Source organism: Leptidea sinapis, chromosome 34 (genome assembly GCF_905404315.1).
Source record: "Leptidea sinapis chromosome 34, ilLepSina1.1, whole genome shotgun sequence".
NCBI lineage: Eukaryota > Metazoa > Arthropoda > Insecta > Lepidoptera > Pieridae > Leptidea > Leptidea sinapis.
This window is the reverse complement of record NC_066298.1, coordinates 3,238,596-3,260,434: the sequence shown is the minus strand read 5'-3', so window position 1 is coordinate 3,260,434 and position 21,839 is coordinate 3,238,596. Positions and strand designations below refer to the sequence as shown.

The following is a 21,839-nucleotide window of genomic DNA, read 5'->3' as shown; positions in this document are numbered from 1 at the left end:
TAGCCAGGATTATCCATCAGCAACTTGCTCTTCGATACAATCTTGTGCATTTTGAAGTCCCGTATTATAAGTATACTCCGGAGCCAGTTCTGGAAAACAGCCGTGCCAAGCTCTACTGGGACCTATCATCTATCATCACGGACAGAACTATCATAGCTAATAAGCCTGATATTGTGTTGGTAGATCGGTTAGAGATATCACCGTTCCGTGTGATGATAACCTTGTGAAAGCTGAAATAGACAAATTGTCGAAGTACCTAGACTTAGTACACGAGGTTACTGACATACTGATGTTGATTCAACAATAATTGTCCCAATAGTCGTTTCCGTTAACGGTCTTATAGCAAAGAGCGACTATCATCTCAAGAGGCTCTCAATTAATAACTGGATAAAGGGTCAGTTACAGAAAGCAGCTGTTTTGGGAACGGCACGCATCGTACGGAAGTTCCTCAGTCTGTCGCCCTAACCACCGGCGGAATTGTCGTGAACCAACGCCGGCGGGACTCTATTTTTTATATTTATATTTGTAATATTGTTTTTTTATAAATATGTTATATATATAAATGTAGAAAAGAAGATGAAATTGTAATAAAGAGAATATAATAATAATATTGACCCACTTTTACACAAATTCTCTTGCCCCAATGTAAGCATATTGTTATATGAGATAGAGCAGAGTATCAGCAGTAGACTATGAGCAAATCAGTGCATTCACCATTATTTAATATAAGAAAACAATTTTATAAATTAATCACAACTTTTTATTCTCATGACAACGTAATAACTGCTTTGTAGTCATAGTTACCAAAAGTCACAAATTTTTTCTTCAATGAGTAAGACCTCTATGATACTCCCTCTCACGATGACCTTCAGGTCTGAGTGACGCCTATCATCTTTAGAAGCTTTAACAATCTTGGTTGTGGTAATGCCTTTGTAAAAAGGTCTGCCTCCATATGTTCTGTGTCCTTGTAACGGGTGGTCACTAATTTCTTCTGGACACAATCCCGTATAAAATGTTCCTTTATACTGATATGTTTCGATCTCTTACCAGTCATTTGATTGTTTGCTAACATCTGTGCAGCCAAATTATCATTATAGATCGTTACAGTTTGTTGAAAAACTCCAATATCTTCCAACAGATATTTCAAGTACACAGCTTCCTTCGTTGCTTCTGTCATCGCCATATATTCGGCTTCTGCTGTTGACAAAGCCACTGTTCTTTGTTTCTTTGATGCATAACTGATAAGGCCACCACCATACTTAAAAATATAACCGGTATATGAACGACGGTCAACGGTACATGCCGCCCAGTCAGCGTCAGCCATGCCTGTTAGTGCCATTCCTGATTGTTTATATCTGATGGTTACATTCTTCGTTCCTTTTAAATAACGAATCACCCTTTTTGCAGCTTGCCAACGTGTATTATCAAAACATGTATTATATTGGCTCAAATAACTAACAGCAAACATTATATCTGGTCTTGTGGCTACAGCGAGGTAGATTAGAGATCCAATTAACATTTAGTATGGTATATTCTCCATCTCTGTGAGTCCATTACCCTTCTCCAGTTTCAGACCAGTCTCCATGGGCGTTGACACTGGCTTACATTCAGCCATGTTGAACTTATTTATTAAATTTTCAATATAATTCTCCTGTGACAATGTTATTTCTCCCCCAACATGGGTGAATTGTATGCCCAGGCAATGATGGAGTGAACCCATATCTCGAACTCAAAAACTTTTTGCAGTTTTGTTTTGACTTCTCGTAACAACATTTCTGATTTATATGCTAGTATTAAGTCATCCACATAAATGTTTGCAAACAGCTTTTCTCCTCCTTTTTCTAATATATACAAGAAAGGATCCGCTGAAGAATTCTTAAATCCGATTTCCAACAATTTCTCATGTAACTTTAAGAACCATTGTCTTCCTGCTTGTTTCAAACCATATATGGCTTTGTTTAGTTGACATATCCCATTATTTTTATATCTATTTATATCTAAAAGCATTTCTTTTGCTTTTTTAATCAACTCTTTGTCTTTTCCATGTGTAATTATGTATTTTAAATATTTATCCAGATTTTTCGGCTTCTTCATATAAATTTGTTCATCTATATCGCCGTTTAAAAATGCAGTACACACGTCTAGTTGGGATAAGTATTCTAAGAGTACTCATTTTTGCAACAGGTGCAAATGTTTCAGTGTAATCAATTCCTTCTTTCTGATTAAACCCACGCGCCACAAGTCGTGCTTTTCGTCTATCTATTTCTCCCATTGCATTATATTTATATTTTAAAATCATTTTACTATCAACCAAATTTTTGCTTGCGTTCCTGTGTTCAATTTTCATAGTATTATTTTTAAGATGAGATTCAATCTCGCTTATTATTGCATCTTCCCATTCATCTATGTTCTCGTCTATTTCACAGAGGAATGATTGTTCAGCATCCATCTCATAATCTTGATGCCATGCTGGTGGTTTTCTCTGTCTTTTATCAGTAGAACTAGTCGGATCTATTTCACCTGTTTCTGTATTTGCGTCAACAAATATTTCATCATTGTTCAATTCCTGTTCAGATTCATCAATTTCATGTTCTTTCAAATCTTTATTATCTTCTACATTTTCTTTTTCAGGAGAAAATATAATTTCTATTTCTTTTTTATTAACTACATCTTGTTTTTGTTCTCTTATGATCTCGTTTTCATAAAACATTTTGTCCAGTATTTTGACATCTCTGCTAATCATTACCTGGTCTGTTTTTGGGTTGAAAATTCGGTATGCCTTGTGATTTTCCGAATATCCTACAAAAATTCCAGGTGTCGCTCTGGCTTCAAATTTTCAATTTTTCTTTCCTTTTTTACGTACAAACGCCTTAGTTCCGAATATGTGAAAATGTCTTACAGACGGAACTCTCTTTACCCAATTTTCAAATGGAGTCGCGTTATCAATACTTGTGCAAGGACTACGGTTTGCTAAGTAGTTAGCTGTATTAATAGCTTCAGCCCAAAAGACTTCTTTCATATTGGCGTCTATCAACATACATCTAGCTTTATCAAGCAATGTCCTATTTTTTCTTTCTGCTAAGCCATTCTGTTCTGGCGTGTATGGTGCGGAAAGTCTCCTTTTGATGCCATTCTCCTTCAAATATTTGTCAAAATTATTGTTAATATATTCTGTCCCATTGTCACTTTGTAAACATACTACCTTCTTTTTGGTAAATCTTTCAGCCTCATTCTTGAATTCCTTAAATTTTGATGGAGTTTCACCCTTAGTTTTCATTGTATATACTCTTGTATATCTTGAATAATCATCTGTAAATGTGATGAAGTATTTGGAACTCCCTTTCGATGGCTGCCTCATGGGACCACATACATCAGTATGCACAATTTCTAATCTTTCATTTGCACGTTGCTCAATTTTAGGTGTATTAAACGGTAGTTTTGTTGCTTTGCCTTTAGCACAGACTTCACAGTCTTTAACTGTGTCACTTTTATTGAATTCTAAGCCTTCCATAATTTTCTTATCAAGTGCTAATCTCATTTGTCCTTCATTTAGATGTACTAACTTTCTATGCCATTGCTGCATTTGCTTGCTTCGCAGTAAGCAGCTTTCTCTTCTATGTTTTCTTTAACGTAGTACAAACCGTCTGAATGTCTCTCTGCTTTTAACAGAATTTTATTGTTTCGCATCACGGTAGCATTTTTTTGTTTAAATAAGACTGTTCCACCTTTGTCTGTTATTTTTCCAACTGACATTAGATTTGTAGTCAGCGATGGTACGTACAAGGCTTCAGTTAGTTTCAGATTTGGTGTTTTATAGGTGTAAAGTTTTGCTGGACCTCGTCCTTCGATTTGTGCAAGACAGTTTTCTGATGCTAACCTTAACGTTTTGATATCAGCTTTGTCCATATTAATGAATCTTTTCAATTCATGACTCATATGTGACGTACATCCGCTGTCAAGACACCATTTCTTAATTTTTTCTTTATTATCAGACGTATTTAGGCATGTTTCTTCTAAGCAACATAGACTTACATTATTTTTATTAACACGGTCCACTTTTGACCAGCATTCATGAGCTTTGTGTCCTTTCTTCTTGCATTTAAAACAATTAACAATAAAGTTTTTATTTTTGCCACGTTGTCTACTATACAGCGCCTCTTGTTCAGAGTTTTGTTCACTTGTACTAGCTATATTTTTTCTTGCCTCAGCTTCTTCAATTATCTTTATTTTCAAGTTGTCTGGATCTGGTAGATCATCTCTGGATTCTATTGCAATTCTAAAATTTTCAAAAGATTGAGGTAAGCTGTAAAGCGTCATAATACTAAGAAGATCTTTATTAATTGGTATGTCCATATCTGCTAGTTTATCGACGATATCCATAAATTTATTCAAGTGATTGACAATATTATCACCATCTTTCTTCTTCTTCAATATCAACTCTTTTAATAGGCTTGCTTTTCTTGCAGGACCTTTGCTATAATATATGCTTTCTAGCGTATCCCAGACATCTTTACTTGTTTGACAATTTTTAACTTGTTTTAATTCGCCCGGTGATATTATGAGAAATAGCTCGGCTAATGCTAACTCATCTTTTAACTTATAGTCATTCAATGCATCACCTTCTCGCGTTGGTCTCTTAATTTTATTTGAAACATAGCTTCAAAGGCCAATTTTAATAGTACAGCTTTTGCATGGATCGTCCATGTATCAAAGTTTTCTCTTTTCAATTGTTCTATGTGCACGTGATTACTCATTTTTCTCTTTTATTCCCGTTTCTGGGCCCATAACCTGTTATATGAGATAGAGCAGAGTATCAGCAGTAGACTATGAGCAAATTAGTGCATTCACCATTATTTAATATAATAGTATTAATAGACGATCGAACTTGGTGCGGGCCGGATAGCGGATTGGTGTGGCGTACCAAATCCGCTACTCACAACACACGGCCGGATTTCGCAGTAACCGCGTGGCGTGTACACAGTTCAGACGTCATGCCTCCGACGTTATCCAAGCGCGCTAAAATTGCGATTGTTGCGGCAACAGTAATGCCGCCACAAATATCACGAAAAAAAAGAAAGGAGTGGGCAAAAACATATTTAAAAAACCGTGATGAATTTAGTCACATGAAGTTAATCAAATCGCTCAATTGCGAAGACTTCCGTATATACTTGCGACTAGATCACGAAACCTTTGAGGAACTCTTAAATTTGGTTAAACCTCTAATCACGAAAACTGATACTGTGATGAGGAAAGCTGTTACTGCTGAAGAGCGACTTATTGCAACGTTAAAATATCTTGCATCAGGAAGAGAATTTAGAGAGCTGAAATTCAGTACTGGTATATCGTCACAATTACTCTCCGAAATAATACCATAAACTTGCGATGCAATCTACAACGTACTTAAAGATTACATTAAGGTATGTAAGGTACACATCAACTTACAATTTTCGTTAAAGAGGTTGAATAAAAAAAAAATTATAAAATATTTATCTTTATTAAAAACATATTAGTTATTACTAAAGCGGTTTCTTAAAAATCAAAAAATCTTTGAGATCTTTACATTCGCCTCTTACCACATAATTATCAGTAGTATCAATTGACTAATGCGTAGTCAAATCTAAATTAAAATCAAGGGACTGATTCTGAGATGACCGCGAGCGTGATTGCGAGTGTGGAGTTTGAGCTTGGTGAAGAGGTGACTGCGAGTGTGAGTTTGGAGACTGAACTTGGTGAAGAGGTGACTGCGAGTGTGAGTTTGGAGACTGAACTTGGTGAAGAGGTGACTGCGAGTGTGAGTTTGGAGACTGAACTTGGTGAAGAGGTGACTGTGAGTATGAGTGTGCAGCTTGAACTTGGTAGAGAGGTGACGGCGAGTTTGAGTTTGAGTTTGGAGATTGGATTTGGTGGCGAGGTGACTGCCAATGTGAGTTTAGAGACTGATCTTGTTGTAGAGGTGACAGCGAGTGTGAGAATGAATGTGTATATTGGACTACGTCCCGACGTGATTGTGTAAGTGATTGTGTGAAGTATGGCTGAATCATCGAATGTGAAGATGGGTACAGAGAAGATGAACGTGGAAAACCTGTTTGAGACTGACCTGGACGTAAATCTAAATTAATTACATTTGGCATAAAATAAAATTTCCCCTATTAATTTCTCTGCTAAACAGCGCTGCAATGTATTTGGGATCTCTTTTAGTTGAGAGCTAACAGAACGTCCAAAAGTATCAGCTGAACTTTCTTCACCAGAATCATTTAGTAAAGTTTTTGTCGCATCAAGCACTTGTACAATTGTTTTAGAAGGATTTCATTTGCTTGTCGTTTGTTTGAGTTTCTTGTTTTTTTTTTTTTTTTCAGGTTCCTGCAACAGAAGATGAATGGTTGGATACAGTGAGATTATTTGAACAAAAATGGCAATTTGATCATTGTTTGGGTGCTATTGATGGTAAACACATTATTATTGAGAAACCGGCCCATAGTGGATCTTTGTATTATAATTACAAGGGATCTTTCAGTATAGTTTTGATTGCAATTGTCAATGCAAATTATGAATTCTTGTACGTACATGCAGGCATAAATGGTAGTATTTCCGACGGTGGAGCACTTAAACATACACAATTTTATGATAAACTACTATCCAATGAGCTGCATATACCACCATTATCAAATTTTTCAAGATCGAATACCATGGCTCCGTATTGTTTTGTTGGAGACAGTGCTTTTGCGATGAGTGAACATCTTTTAAAGCCATACCCACAGAGAAATTTGACACATGACAGGAGAATTTTCATTTACAGGCTTTCTCGGGCCAGACGAATTGTCGAAAATGCATTTGGTATTTTAGCTGAACGATTTAGAGTATTCAAAAAGCCAATTACGATTAGCGTAAACAATGTGCAAAAAATCGTAATGGCTTCGTGTGCCCTGTACAACTTTCTAAGAAAAAAGAGTCGCCCCTATATTACTAGAAATTGTGTTTATTTTGAAGATCGACCCTCCTGGTCGGAAGGTGTGTTGTTCGACATCTTGTATTGGCGACAAAATGATATCTCCACCGGTCTTCGTAGTGAAAGGGAGCGCACAGAAGTTGGGAGACAAGTTCGGCAAATATTTACTGATCACTTTAATGGCGAAGGTCGTGTTGATTTTCAAGAAAGGATGATAAATGTGTTGAATATTTAAAAACTTAAAATTTTCTCGCTGCCGCTGTCACAGTCGTCATAATTGTCTACTCCTTGTACCGCTGGATTCTGTTTTTCGTGTAAAAACGTAAAATATTGATAATACCACAAGGATGGTGTGTATGATCTTCTGTCCCGGCACCACTAGATTTACTCTTCTCTACCTGCAATTAAAAAAACACAAATCTTAATTTTTGTAAATACTGTCATAATATAAATAATAAATGAAAAATACTAAAATGAAAGACTGATTTTAACTAACCTTTTTCCTCTCTCGTCTGTACGCGGCTCTCATATTCTCTATTTTCTTTTTCACATCATTTACAGTGATACTTCTATCAAACCTTGAATGACAATCCCGAAGAATCTGTAGAGCTTGATTACGAGCATCTCTGTTGCAATACAATTCATGTGATGTATCCCACAAGCACGGAAAGTCTTTATACAATGCCAAAACATCGACAAGGAAATCTCCGCCATAGTGCGAACATGCGCTGACGCACGTACTACCTCCAGAATGTTTCAAACGTGACTCCCGTGCGTTTGTCCGGTCCGAGCGTACAGACTCGCGGATTTGGTACGGAGCGGACCAAATTCGATGTGCAAACCATCGGACCGAGCGAACACGAAATTATTATGTTCGGCAGACAACTCTCCAGACGAATTTCTTCTTCAATGAGTAAGACCTCTATGATATATATATAGCCTGTGTTATGGGTTACAAGACAACGATATATTTAATACAATATACTTACTTAAACATACAAATATTCATATAAACATACATAAATACATTTAAACATCCATGACTCGGAAACAAACATCCATATTAATATATAAATTAATAATAATAATTCCTGGGCTGTTACAATATTGCTAATAAATTCTCCTTCAATGTTCTCACGCTCATCAAGTTCTCTAACTGACCTGAATTAAAATTTTCTATTTGACTTTGAAGGTCGTCAAATTTTGTAGATAAAGTTTCGAATTTGCTTAGTTTAAGTGTAAGTTCTGCTCTTTGTGCAGCAGTAAATATTTTTAACGTAGATAATCTTTCTAAATAATTCTTAAATTTAGTAACTTGATCCTTAACTGAACTACGTCTAACATTTAATGCGGTCAAGGTCTCATTTCCTAAACCCCTTTTAATAGTAGGTACTTAAATTAGATTTTGGACGTTACGTAATAGAAACAAAATGTTGTTTGTATAAATTTCCACAAACAAGAAATTAAGTTATGTTTAAAATCCAAAATTATTAAGTTACAATATAAACCAAACAGAAGTCATGCTTAATCCCCTCGTTAGTGGTATCTGCCGCAGAGGAGACAGGTAATGTTAGAAAAATATTGACGCGTTTTGAAGTACCGCCGTGCTCGTTTTTAGACGCCTGAACAAATAATATTTTTCTTTCGGCTACTTTCTACCCAGGCTACCCAAAGAGCTTTAAACTATGAAAAGTAGCAATGACATATTGTGTACTTATACATTTTTATAGATAATTTTATCACCACATGCTACACCTTCATTCGCAAGTGTATGAACTGTTTCATTTACAATTATGCAACAGTAGCGCAGGCAGAAGTGACTGAAAGACCAGAAGTGAGACAATCCATTAGAGGACACGATTTCAAAATATTCTCAGATCGGCTAAAATCTAAGCTAGATTATATCATAGTTCCGCAAAATTTGTGCTCTAAGAAAAAGGTCCCACTATTAGAGTTTCTGTGTACATAATAAATAAGAAAAGAATATTCATTTCCCAACAATTATAGTTCCTAATAATTATTGTCTACCCGTTACTAGTGCGTATTATATTCTCTGGGTATAAACTATAAACGTCAAAAACACGTGGTTACGAGTTACGACAGACGGAGACGACTTACGACTTTCGGTTTGTAAATGTGGAGCTATTTTGTTATGGTTGGAAATTACTAACTAATTAATTTAATAATTATAGTTTATATTTTTACTACATATTAGTAATTTAGTAGTGTACTCTTTATTAGGAGGTAGCCACTAGTCTACAGGCCTATCGTGCAAAAATCTATATACTAGCCTATATTATGTTATAAAAATTATTTTTGTTTCTGTTGTCACGCCATGTATTCAACCGGAGATACAGTGTTATATTTGTGTAATTACGACAATCCATCATGTGGATCAGGTTAGTTCTAGTAGGCATTCATGAGTTTTATCGGATTTTTATTTAAGCAGTTTTTTTTCATACCATTTTAAAGTTTCAGAAACAATAACATCCTTATGGTCTGAAGATTGGGAGATAAAAAACAAAAGTCTGTTTAAAGAAGTTCTACAAACCAGCTTTAATATTGATAAACTCAATGAAGTTTTAAAGTTATATGAAAATGATGAGGCTGGAATGCAAGATTTACTTCATGTATCAATCAGTTGTTGCTTGATGTTTTGTGAAAAGAACTGGAACAGTTGTACAAATGATTTTGATTTTCAACAATATATAGGAACAGAATGGCCACAAAGTATTGATACCTTAGAGCTATTGCAGTGTGATTCAGAACCAATTTGTACAAACATCAAATATCCAGAACTATTATTGGTTTCAAATAAATTGTTTGCTGCTCTGTGTCATGTGGAGGACAACTTGGTATGTTTAACTCAATAATTAACAATTTGTACTAGATTTCATGTTAGGTATAGCCTCAGCATAAAAATTTGTTATGAATGAAAGGAAATTTTTCTCTTATCTTATTTAAATATTATTACATATTGATTTTTCATGTCAATTAAAATCAATGTGAATTATGACTACATTCAATGCTAGTCTTATATCACTGAAAATTACTAACAAACAGTTATAGATACAACAATTTTGTTAATAGTTTGGTATGGTTTTGTGCTTGGGGATAGATTTATCAAATGTATGGATAATTAAAACCAGTGGCAGAATAGGCTACTCATAGCAGTATTAAGTAAAATTATTAAAGCAGCAGAAATGATCATAATTAAGGAATACAGTGAAATATATTATTATAATTTGCAGCAATAATAATTTACCTAGGTTTTGTTGTATTTTTGAGTACTAGGAATCCCCATTATACTTGCATATTAATAAACAATAAACATATGCAATGTCAAGTAAACAACTAACTAGCTACCACACACATCATCTAATAATTTTGACATATCAAAATTTTTGACACATTATTGGGATATCAGGTTGTGTACACGCTAGTATATTCTAACCCCCTTATTCATAATGGTCCGCTAACTTAAAACAGCCGCTAAGGAGTGTTTTTTCTCATTCTGACTTAGGTCAATAGAAGAAGACAGGGTGTGAATTAGCAATGCTTTAAGTTAGCAGACTATTATGAATAAGGGGGTAAGGCTATACTATAGCCTATAATGTATATGTTAAAAAAGATTACTAAACTTAAAGGTTTTGAACTAAATTATGGAGAAATTTTTATTCTAACAAATTAATTTAAGTATTATTGTACCTAGTCTGGCCATTACTTCTGTTATAAGTAAAGTTTGTGCCTTTTGAGCAAGTCTTGCTGCAAAGTCTACCATACACTTTTAAAAATTGTTTTGCTCAAGAGTTAATTCTCTAATATATAATTATTGGGGTTGAGAAGGTTATCTACTAGATGGAGCCACAACCTAACAGTTGAATAAGACATACCAAAAGTTTTTGTGAATCTGTTCACTGGTTGGGGTACCAACTGAGGTAAGAGAGCTCGAATGGAATCTGTGGGGGCGGGCTCGAATCCCGCATTGCCCTTGAATTGTGGTACACATTAAATTTGTATATTTAATCCTAGAAGTGAGGGATGTTACTTAAAAATAAACAGCATGAAGTTGTCCCAGCTTTTTATTTGTCTTAGACAGCGGGTTAGTGCACATATTACTAGAGAGATCTTATAAAATGTTAAAATAAAGTCTGTGGCAATGTAAACATGTTTCTTATATATATACACCAATATTAATTTATAAGTTGTGAATAAATGCTTCTATGCATTCTAGCTTCATCTGTGGTGGAGTTTTAGATGTAAGGTTATCCACCAAAGAATATTGGAAGACACAAGTGCCACATTATTTACCGAGCTAGAAATGATTATTGTCAAGTTATCAAATAAATCGCAATTAATAGATGATGTTCGCTTAAGGATATTGTTGTATCTGGAAATTGGGCAAGCCTACTTATTATATGGAAGAGTACAGAAAGTAGATGAGTATTTGGCAAAAGCTAAAGAATTAGCTGGATTAAAATTAGAGCTAACAGGTATCTAGTAGTTATTAGTTTTAACTAATCCTTATACATTTGGCTATAAAATGAATATATGAGTGCCGCAGTATGACTGTTATTTAATTTGTTGAATTAGTAATGATAAAATATTATAAGCTACAAATTGTTATTTTGATAATTCATGTATAAGTTTTATTTATATTATATTTTCTAATTACAACATATATGGCAATTTAATTGTATGAGATACTACTTCAACTAAACTAATTTTATGAAATATTTGTAGGTGTACTGGGAAAGCGTACAAAATTCCAACAGAACTCATTGCCACAGTTAGCGCTGACAAGTGAACTAAATCAAGACATTACACGAACCTCAGCTGAAGACAGTCATGGTATGTCCGTACTACCGCCAGAAGTAGAGTTGCAAGATGATGTTCGACTTAATAAGATACACTTCAATGAAAAGATAATTCAATCTGACTTACCAAGCTTGGAGCAGACATTGTGCCTACTGACTGTGTGAGTTCACTTGATATATTAATATTATGAATAATTACTACAGTCAGTTCCCCTTAGGTAACCACTGTTTTAACAGAATTATTACCAACACAAAGTTGGACTGGCCAGTAGAAGTACACAAAGATTTTTTACATTTTTACCCAGCATTATATTAGACATAATACAAGATGCTATTTGCCATCAATAAATTCAAAATCTTGCATCCTTTCTAGATGAAAAAACAACTATTCATTCTGTCTTGATTTCACATTGATGTTAGACTCGGGCACAAGTTCTACTCTCTATTTTTACAAAAATTATATTATGTAGTATGGATAAAGATAGACCCAATTTGGTTTAGATAATAATAAAATTATTTTGTATATAATATTATTTTTATTGATCTTTTTTAAAATGATAATATGTAAAACAAAGATTTAAAAACCCACTAATAAAATGTTGTAATTTTAGACAGTATTTACAAAAGTCCCAACCTAAAGATAATTTGCTGGAAGAGGAATTACAGCCTTATATAGAAGCTGTGCTGAGTCAGAAGAATGGTCCATGGTCGACGCGGGTGGCTGCTTTATTGATTAGATGCAAACTAGAAGCAAGCCATAAGAGGACCGTTGAACGGGCTATGTTGCAATGTGAGACAATTGTTAATGACAAAACTGAAGTTTCTCCTAAAAATCGGTGAGAACTCTATTGCCTACAGTTTATGTTTTGTGCTACAATAAGCATATACACAGGGTGGTCAATATACATCTGTTTTTACCTCACTATTGAAAACATTTTTTTAACAAATATGTATATGTAGGATAATATTAATGTTCACTGATATGTTTGTGAATCTGATAAGGTTTTAAACCCAAAAATACTAATTTTACAAATAACCTTCGGGATATTTCAGATTATCTTATCTGTGGGCGTCAGGGTTGGCACCGGCGTGGACCTGGCGGCAGCAGCTTGCCGACCTCTACTTAAGCCTGGGGCTCGTGAAGGCTGCCCTGGAGGAGTACCAGAGACTGCAGCTTTGGGAAGATATTGTAGTATGTTACACCATGCTGCAGTTGAGGCATAAGGTGAGCTATGGAATATATATATATATAAAATAATCTATATAATATCAAATATATATCGGGTCAAGATCACCGGAGTAGGTTGGATGAGGGCAGAGCAGAACCAATCGTCATAGCTATTTTTTTGGGAAGGCCATTGTCCAGCAGTGTATTATGTAAATTAATAAAATTGGGTAACTAAGTTAATGTTTTTAATAATTTTGCTAAATAATTACTTTTCAATTGCTAAAACAAAATGTGCATGTTCGTGTTCGTGGCCGTCTCGCGCACGACTTATTCTACTTCTAATGAACATATCCAATAGATTTTGAACATTACTGCCATGAAATAAGGTGTTAATTTGAATGAATGTTTAATGTCATCTGTATAAGTTAAATGTATACGTATATACAACGTCGCACGGACATTCTTTGACGACCTTTTAACCAGGCTACATATCGTAAATACCACGCCGTGCTCAGAGTGGCTCTGAAATGTTTCAATGCTTCTGTGATTCCTCTGATTTTGCAAGACAGCAAAGATTCCTTGCTTGTCGCTCTTGTCCTATACAAACATAGAAGGTTAGGGATATACATTTATATATTTCAAAATAGACTAATAATGATATGAATTATAGAAAAAACGTGTGCGGGTCTGGTACCGCCGTCAGATACAGAGTTCCTCGCGCCATTTCTTCTAACTTCGATTGTAAATTGATATTTAAAAAAAAATAATTTTGGAAATAGATGTATTTTCCACTCAACTATATTATCTACCTTAGTTAGTAGTACCTACTTCTTAGTTAGAAGTTGTTCTTAGTACCTAATCTGTGTATTTTGTTTTTATTTTTTCATCGTCAACCAATAAATTTTAGTTTAATTTAATACACAAAGAGTAATACACATATACCAAAGAGGATTTAAATACTACGTAATAAGAGGCGGGACTGCTAGTGAAAAAATTGAAGTTTAGCTTAGTATGAAACGTGCAGTGATTTGACATAAGTTTGAAATAGTAGTAATTACAGTATGTATGTTCATAGGCACATAAGTGAATTTGCCAGAAACTGTCATAACCATAATTTTAACACCAGGAACAGACATAAACTGATGATGCCTACTACTCGGCTAAGTCGAGTTAGTAAGTCTTTTGTGGGGCGATGTATATGCTTTTACAACAAGATCCCAGAAAATGTTCAAAACAAAGGTGTTACGTTATTCAAAAGAATTGTTAAAAAACGTTTGTGTGGTAAAGGTTACTATAACATAAATGACTTTCTTAATGATACCACAGATTGGGAATGGAGCGACCGCCCTCAGGCTATTAAATAATAAGTTTAATTGTGCAATGTTACTTTGTAAATGTTACTTTAATTGTAAAACATATTTTTGATGAAAAAAAACCGCTGAGTTTGTTGCGCCCATTCTTCTCAGGCCTGAGGCATTCACTTTGGAATGGGTGGTAGTTTTTTTGACTTTCAATAAGTGATTTCACATCCTATTTTGAATTAAAATATTTGAATTTGAATGGCGATTGGCGACGAAGTATAATCCAGATAAGTTTGAAAGTGGACAGTTCCTTATAACGAAGAGGATTTGGACTATCTCCTATTTTTACAAGATTATAGCCGTCATCTGTCAATGACTGCACGTTTCATACAATCCAATCGAGTGAATCGCTTTATTCTTAGAGAGTTTCGCTAGCCTGACATTTACCTAACAAATAATTTCAAGAGGACAGGAAAAACTTTCACCAATTTTTTTCATAAAAAAAAAGCGGTCAGCAGTTGACGTGCGTAACTCTTTTTCGTTACGTTACATTTTTTCCCCGATTGACTCTTTTGCAAGCGGCGTTATACACCTTCAATTAATTATATTTATTTTTATTATTATATATTTCTTTGTTTATTAGGCGGCTGAAGTTATCAAGCAACAAATAGACATACAGCCCAGTGTAAAGCTGTATTGTCTTCTGGGTGACGCAACCGGTAAGAGAATCAAAACAATCCTTTATTTAATAAATAATTAATTTGATTAATAAATTTTCTGTAAATAATCCTATCACTTTTTTGATTGGCGGTAGATTTGGAATTTATTTTGGACAAAATATGCATTTAACACGTTTTACTAGTAAGCAGACGATGTTGAGGTTTATTTATCGGAATATATATCTTCTTGACGACCCGTCTAGATAATAATTGTGCGATACCATTTTACCAATCTGAACAATACACATGAAACAAGAACCGATAACAATTTAAGGCATTGTCGAAGATACCAATGCTTCTTTGCACAGGATGCCGGGCGCATAGATAGTGAAATTAATTTATTGGCCAAATGAGACTAAACATAGTAGGTATCAAAGAAACGAAAACGCGAAAAAAGATTCTGCCATTCCATATACTAATAATGGTTATTAACCCTTTGTAGGAATCAGCTGTCGTTTCGCAAGTTCAGGGTTTGCTCTATAGGAAATGTTGTTAATAATGAGAAGTATTAAAAAAGGGCTGTAATTAAAATATGTCAGCTATTAAATTCTTAGATGTTTCACCTTATTAACCTACATAATATGTTGGTGTGTAACCAACAATAGTGTAATCAATAATGTTCAATTATTTAAGTAAGTTTGGCAAAATCGCATTTTTATTGGACTAATCTAGTCATAAAATTGAATGTGAGTGAATTACTAGTCTAATGAATAAGTCTGATGATTATTTTTGCGATCCGATCTTTGGAAATTTTAAGATCCTAATCGGCACTGTATTGTAATGGGCAGGGCGTATTAAACCATCAGGTCTACGTTTTGCTGGTCACGTAACTTTCATTCATAAAAAAAAATATATATGTGGATTACTCATGCCATTTCACTCTTTTTTTTATGTAAATAAAGGTCGAGACGAGCAGGACGTTCAGCTGATGGTAATTGATACGCCCTGCCCATTACAATGCAGTACACCTCAGGATTCTTGAAATACCCACAAATTGTGAGCGGCACTACAACTGCGCTCGTCACCTTGAGACATAAGATGTCAAGTCTCATTTGCTCAGTAATTTCACACAAATGAAACACAGTAATGCTTACTTACTGCTTCACGACAGAAATAGGCGCCGTTGTGGTACCCATAATCCAGCTGTGCAAAGGAGACTCCCATTGGTATAAATCTAGTATTGTATTCTATATATGCTTATGATGTTATTGATTTTTAATTGCAGATGACGAATCGTGCTATGAGAAGGCTTGGGAGTTCTCGATGAACAGGAGCAGCCGTGCACAGCGACACTGGGGCAACTATCTGTTCGATCACAAGCGATACGAGGAGTGCATACCTCACTATGAGAAATCGGTCGAGATTAACTCAATCCAGGAAGGTGTTTGGTTGAGATTGGGGTGAGCAAGAAGTAACATACTTTGAGTCTAGAAGATATTGTATAGTATACTAGAATTAAAAAGATGATCTATCTTGTTATGTACAAATATCGACGTAGGTTTTTGGTAATCCATTATTATTTTTATCTATTTTATTTTATTGTATGTGTTATATGAAGAAAATTGAATCAGTGCCGTTCAATTATAATTGACTTTTTAACCGACTTCAATAACACACGTGACACGAGCGCAGTTGTTGCATGTGTTGCCGCTCCGAAATATTGAGTTTTTCAAAATTCCTTAGTGGCACCCCATTGTAGTGTAACCAACGGCAGGGCGTATCAAATACCACCAACAGAACGTCCTACTCGTCACGTCCCTTAATTTCTAAATTCTATATCTATTCTTTCTAATTCTTAATTTAAAAAAAAATATTTATCCGCCCCGCCATTTAACATTGTCTATATTTTATTTGTTTTAGGTTAACATTAATTGAACACATTGTTTTCATAATCGTAGATTAATTTATAGCTTTTTAATTTATTTAGTCTTCTTTTATTGGTTATTTGGTTTATATGTCAACTTTTTACGCCTAGAACATAAGATTAACTGGTTCAGGCACTTTAATTATTTTTGAATAAATTGAATGTAATACGAGATTCTTAATATTTTTTTTTATGGAAACGGAGGACAAACGAGTGTACGGGTCACCTGTACTCTGGAGTTAAGTGATCACCGCCGCCCACATTCTCCAATATCAGCAAAATTTGCACTCAATCACGCAATTACTGCTCACTTCTTATATTTTTATTACTTTTTTTTTGTAAGTACTTAATTATATTACTAACTTGTTGAATTAGCTTAAGTTACGAAATATTATGTAATTATTTTGTTTTGTTTTTATTACTGTTTTATCTGCTATTATCTTAGTATGGCATCCCTTTATTTATGTATAAACTGCATGTAGTATGCAATTCGCTAGACCGCCTGGGGTTATCCGGAAGACCAGCGCTGATCATATCACCTATGGTTATAATCAGTATATCAGGTTTACTCCAATTCTGCAATTTAATATAAATTAATAATAAGTCTACTTGTATACTAGGTTTAAGACGCAGAATAAATGATTTTTCTTTCTTTCTTTCTTAAAATGAAGCACACGTTACAGTTTCGCAGCGCTGAGCTGTGAGCGTTGGGAGTTGGCGGGCACAGCCTACCGGCGGTATACATATCTGCAGCCTAACACCTTCGAGGCTTGGAACAACCTGGCCAAGGTGTACGTGCAGCTGGGAGACCGGCCTCGAGCCTACCGCGCTCTCATGGAGGCACTGCGTTTCAACTACGACAACTGGAAGGTCAGCTGTTTTATAGAAGTTATTTCCAGGAGACATAACTGCTTTTTAACTTCAAAATGTTAATATAATTTTAGTTAGTAAATTAGTTTTTTTCATTATAATATTAATAATATGTTGGAGACCGAGTCGAGCTCGGACATGGCCGTAGGAGTGAGCGGGCAGTCTGACACTGGAGCACGTACCGATCGGACGTGTCTGTTCGATCCACTAAATTAATAAGTATTTAATTTCATTATAATCTAATTTTTAAACTATTCATAATTTTTAATTTGTGTGTGTATAAAGTCGTATTAACCCCTGAGCCGATATGTTTGAAGTTGTATTTTTCTAAATTTTTTACAACTTACACTCGGCATTTTTTTTAAATATGGTTTCAGCTTTGGGAGAATGTGATATTAGTAAGCATAGACACGGGTCACCTCGATGACGTCATCCGTGGCGTGCATAGACTACTAGACTTGAAGCACAAGTACGATGACGTGGCGTTATTGTCTATGCTCGTAAAGGCGGTCGTACAGGGCGACGCGGACGCCGACGGTGACAGTGCTGCCAGGTTTGAAGTCGTTAATGTTACAATGAATTAAATAAATTCAGTATAATATGATACATAGCAAAAATTACAATAAAAGGCATTTGCCTTGAAGATTTAAATAAATAAATTGATTTAGATTGTATATATTATGTATTTAAAAACACAATATGGAACATTCAGTTTTGCACTAATATTTTAATCTACAATCGGCACCCATACACGCTACCCATGAGTTTTGATGACCAATCTTTCTTTGCAGGTTTAGAAAGAGAGTTCTGGAACTATTTGGTCGAATCACATCTGTACATCACAATAATCCAGAAATATGGCAATTATACTGTGACGTCAGTCCGACTTATTTATTGAAAGCGCAACGGCTCCTCAAGGCATACAAGGGATACACACAGGTATATATTGCATAAATTAATAACACTGTTATAAATCTATATAATTTATAACAGCGGAATACCTCTTTTTTTTTTCAGAAAATAAGCTGCGTTCAGCTGATGGTAATTGATACGCCCTGCCCATTACAATGTTCTGCCGCTCTTCCTCAGGAAATTCTTTAAAATATATTCTTATTAAACCCAAAATTTCTGAGTGGCACTACAATTGCGCTCGTCACCTTGAGACAAGATGTTCAGTCTCATTTGCCCAATAATTTCACTAGCTAGGGCGCCCTTCACGCTGAAACACAATAATGCTTACACATTACTGTTTTTCGGTACAAATAGGCGCCGTTGTGGTACCCATAATCTAGCCTGCATCCTGTGCAAAGGAGCCTCCCTCTTGTAAACCTCTGACTGACTGACGAAAAAACTACCAACCTATAAATATATTTTAAAAGATCTCTCCATGTGTCACTTACTCAGTGGTATTCCGATTGGATTGACTTGGAATTAAGCATAGTTATTTATTTCGCGATGTAGACACTTAAAACGGGTTTTATAGGAATAATTTATTTAAAATATTAATAATTTAGGGACACGCCCTCAACATACTAGCAAAGCCACCAACACTTGCTATATACTCTGTTTTTACCCAAAACTTTACCCGTAACAGAGTGGGTAAGGTTGTAAAATTAATTGTAAATTAATTTATTTACTAAAATTATTCTATCCAACTATTTCCGCCTGGCTCGTGCCAGAGTTTGGCGATTCAACATCTCCTGAGGATGCCTCGTGTAGAGGCGATACACGGGTCGAATTGTTTGAACACAAATATTGACGCAATTAACACTCAATAAAACTGAAAACATTTGGATAATTATGGATTTCCGCAAAATAACGCCTACTTCAATTTTTCTATTTATATTAGTAGTTTGTTAATTTGAAACAGTACACCACAGTGAAACATGGCCAGCTTTGGCCTATAGTAAATATTATTGAAATCAAATTACTCAAAAACACATCTATTATTCTAGAACACCAGCTGGTCAAATGATCCAGAAACATGCCAGAAAGTTTTAGAACTCTCCCAATTGCTTTTGGAATACAGCGTTAAGGCTCGACAGGATGCAGTCGACGCTGAAGTACTTCAAGCTAACCAGCAGCTGTCATCAGCTCGACTCACTAGCCAGGCCGCGATAAGGGTCGCTGAGAAACAAAAATGGCCACAGACTGAAGATCTACTTGGTCAGTTGAAAGAACAGTTCAATCAAGCTACTGAATATATGAAATCTGTAATGTAATTTGTGTTTTTTTGATGTTTCGTTAATCCTTTCTTAATTATTTGAAATCTGTGTTCTAATATAATCTGTTGAATTAAGTTCTTGGAAATTTATGACTTTTTTGATTAAGTTACTGGATTATGGTGATGGATTATACCCTACAACTTATGGTGGATGAAATATTGGGACATCTATAATTAAAACACATATCTATTCATAGATCATATTGTTTATAATAAAGTAGAACATTTTAACAATATTATATTAACAATATATGAACATTTTATAAGTGTATTTTAGATCTAAGGTTTCTCAGAACACAACACAGCTGAATATCAAGGTGATGGGACAGCCTGGGACTTGATTATGATTATTTTATAATAATAACGACAGTATAATATGCAATATTTTATTTAAAAAAGAATGCTGGGAGATTTTCTTGCGCCTTCTCTTCTCTCTCAGAGCGCCATTTGTTTCCGAATAGTGGTAGTTTTTGAAGTAACATAAAAAGAATTCCAAAGGAATCAATTTTGAGAAAATAAATGCATTTTAATCCTTTCTCGATGACAGGATCGTCCGTCCACCGCAAGTAGCACCCACCACAAGGATGACCTGACATTTTTATCAGGGGTATATAGGGGGAGTCCGGGAGAGATTAGCAGGTGGGAGACAATAGCCACTGCTCATAGAATCTTTGTGGAACTGGATTTTGCGACATTACCACATTTCTTAGACTCCTTAGACGCCTCCCATCTCGCTAACGCGACGCCGTTGCTGTCGGTAGTTTGATTTAGGAGTGAGTAGTGACGAAACAATTTCGTGCTCGGTTTGTAGTTTTTTTCAATTTTTGAAATTTGACTTCTGCTGCTTACTGTGAATAGACTGCAGTATGTCATTTATATACACCGTAAGTGTAATTATACTAGTAACAGTTACGGTAGGAAGCTTCTTACTTACTTATGTGTCATTGTTTTTTATAAAAATGTACTAAAGGACAACTTTGCATGCGGTGGGAGACATTAAGATGCCATCGGGAGGAGACTTTACCCAGGGTTATCTCTCCCCTTCTCCCGCAATAATATTTATTTTCAGATAATACTTTCAACAACTGCGCACGGAATGATTGGTTCAGAGGATTTAAGACAAGAAACTTTGAACTAAGCTTAAGAACCCCAGAAGCAACCAACTTATCTAGATCAACCAGGTTTAATAGAAAAAAATGTTTCTGATTTCTTCGAAAACTCGAAGTTCAAGTTGTCAAATACGCAAATTTAAATGGAGTAACTTTGCTGCAGCCAACCCCCTGAAGAATTAATTTAAAGCCAGTAGATGTTGCCATTTACTCACCTCGCAAGGCTAGATATAATTCAGCCATTAGTATTTGGAAGGTTAAAAACCCAGTACGAACTGTTAAGATCTACAATATAGCCATTTGTAAGAACAATTATCTCGCAGGCTTTTAGCCGACATCTTTAAAGATGAAGGTTTTTATGCTCCATCACCATCAATTTTGACTAAGGAGGATTATACCCATGTATAAACTTGTAATAAATCTCCTTAGCCGTAGCCCGTAGGTATCTACTATTTGAATCTAGCTACTATTGATGACATGAGAAAACGTAAAATTTGAAAAGTAACCCATTTTTAAAATGGTTAGTAGGAATTTCCATCTATTTCTTACTTGTTTTTCTTTCTGTCACAATGAGTGGATGTAAATAATATTAGTACATACTAATAAGTTTTATTCCAAAAAAAGGAAAAAAAAAGCAACGTAAGCCACGAAAAAATTTGTGACGATGCCCTTATAGACACTAATGCAGTGTCAGTAAGATGCTGATATCATGGTTTGTTCAAGATATACCTCGCTCTCGTCACCTGTTAAGTGTTAGGCTGTTTGTTGGATAACATGGATGCCATTGCTATATATACCACATTACTGCAGAACCGGTAATG

At 35.0% G+C, this 21,839-nt stretch overlaps 1 protein-coding gene across 2 annotated transcripts; it reads left to right on the top strand.

Moving 5' to 3' along the window:
- The first annotated feature begins 9,044 nt into the window (after positions 1–9,044).
- On the top strand, positions 9,045–19,907 carry LOC126974922 (tetratricopeptide repeat protein 27). Of its 2 annotated transcripts, XM_050822663.1 has the most exons (12): positions 9,045–9,345; positions 9,419–9,801; positions 11,181–11,439; positions 11,690–11,924; positions 12,375–12,599; positions 12,817–12,988; positions 14,876–14,951; positions 16,177–16,351; positions 17,499–17,685; positions 18,063–18,238; positions 18,477–18,624; positions 19,641–19,907. In XM_050822663.1, exons 1-12 carry the CDS (start codon positions 9,282–9,284, stop codon positions 19,905–19,907), a joined length of 2,367 nt encoding a protein of 788 aa, XP_050678620.1. In that variant the 5' UTR covers positions 9,045–9,281. The 2 variants fall into 2 exon arrangements, with proteins under 2 accessions (XP_050678620.1, XP_050678621.1); XM_050822664.1 differs by lacking the exons at positions 9,045–9,345; positions 9,419–9,801; positions 11,181–11,439 and having other exon boundaries at positions 11,782–11,924; positions 12,379–12,599.
- The last annotated feature ends 1,932 nt before the right edge of the window (positions 19,908–21,839 follow it).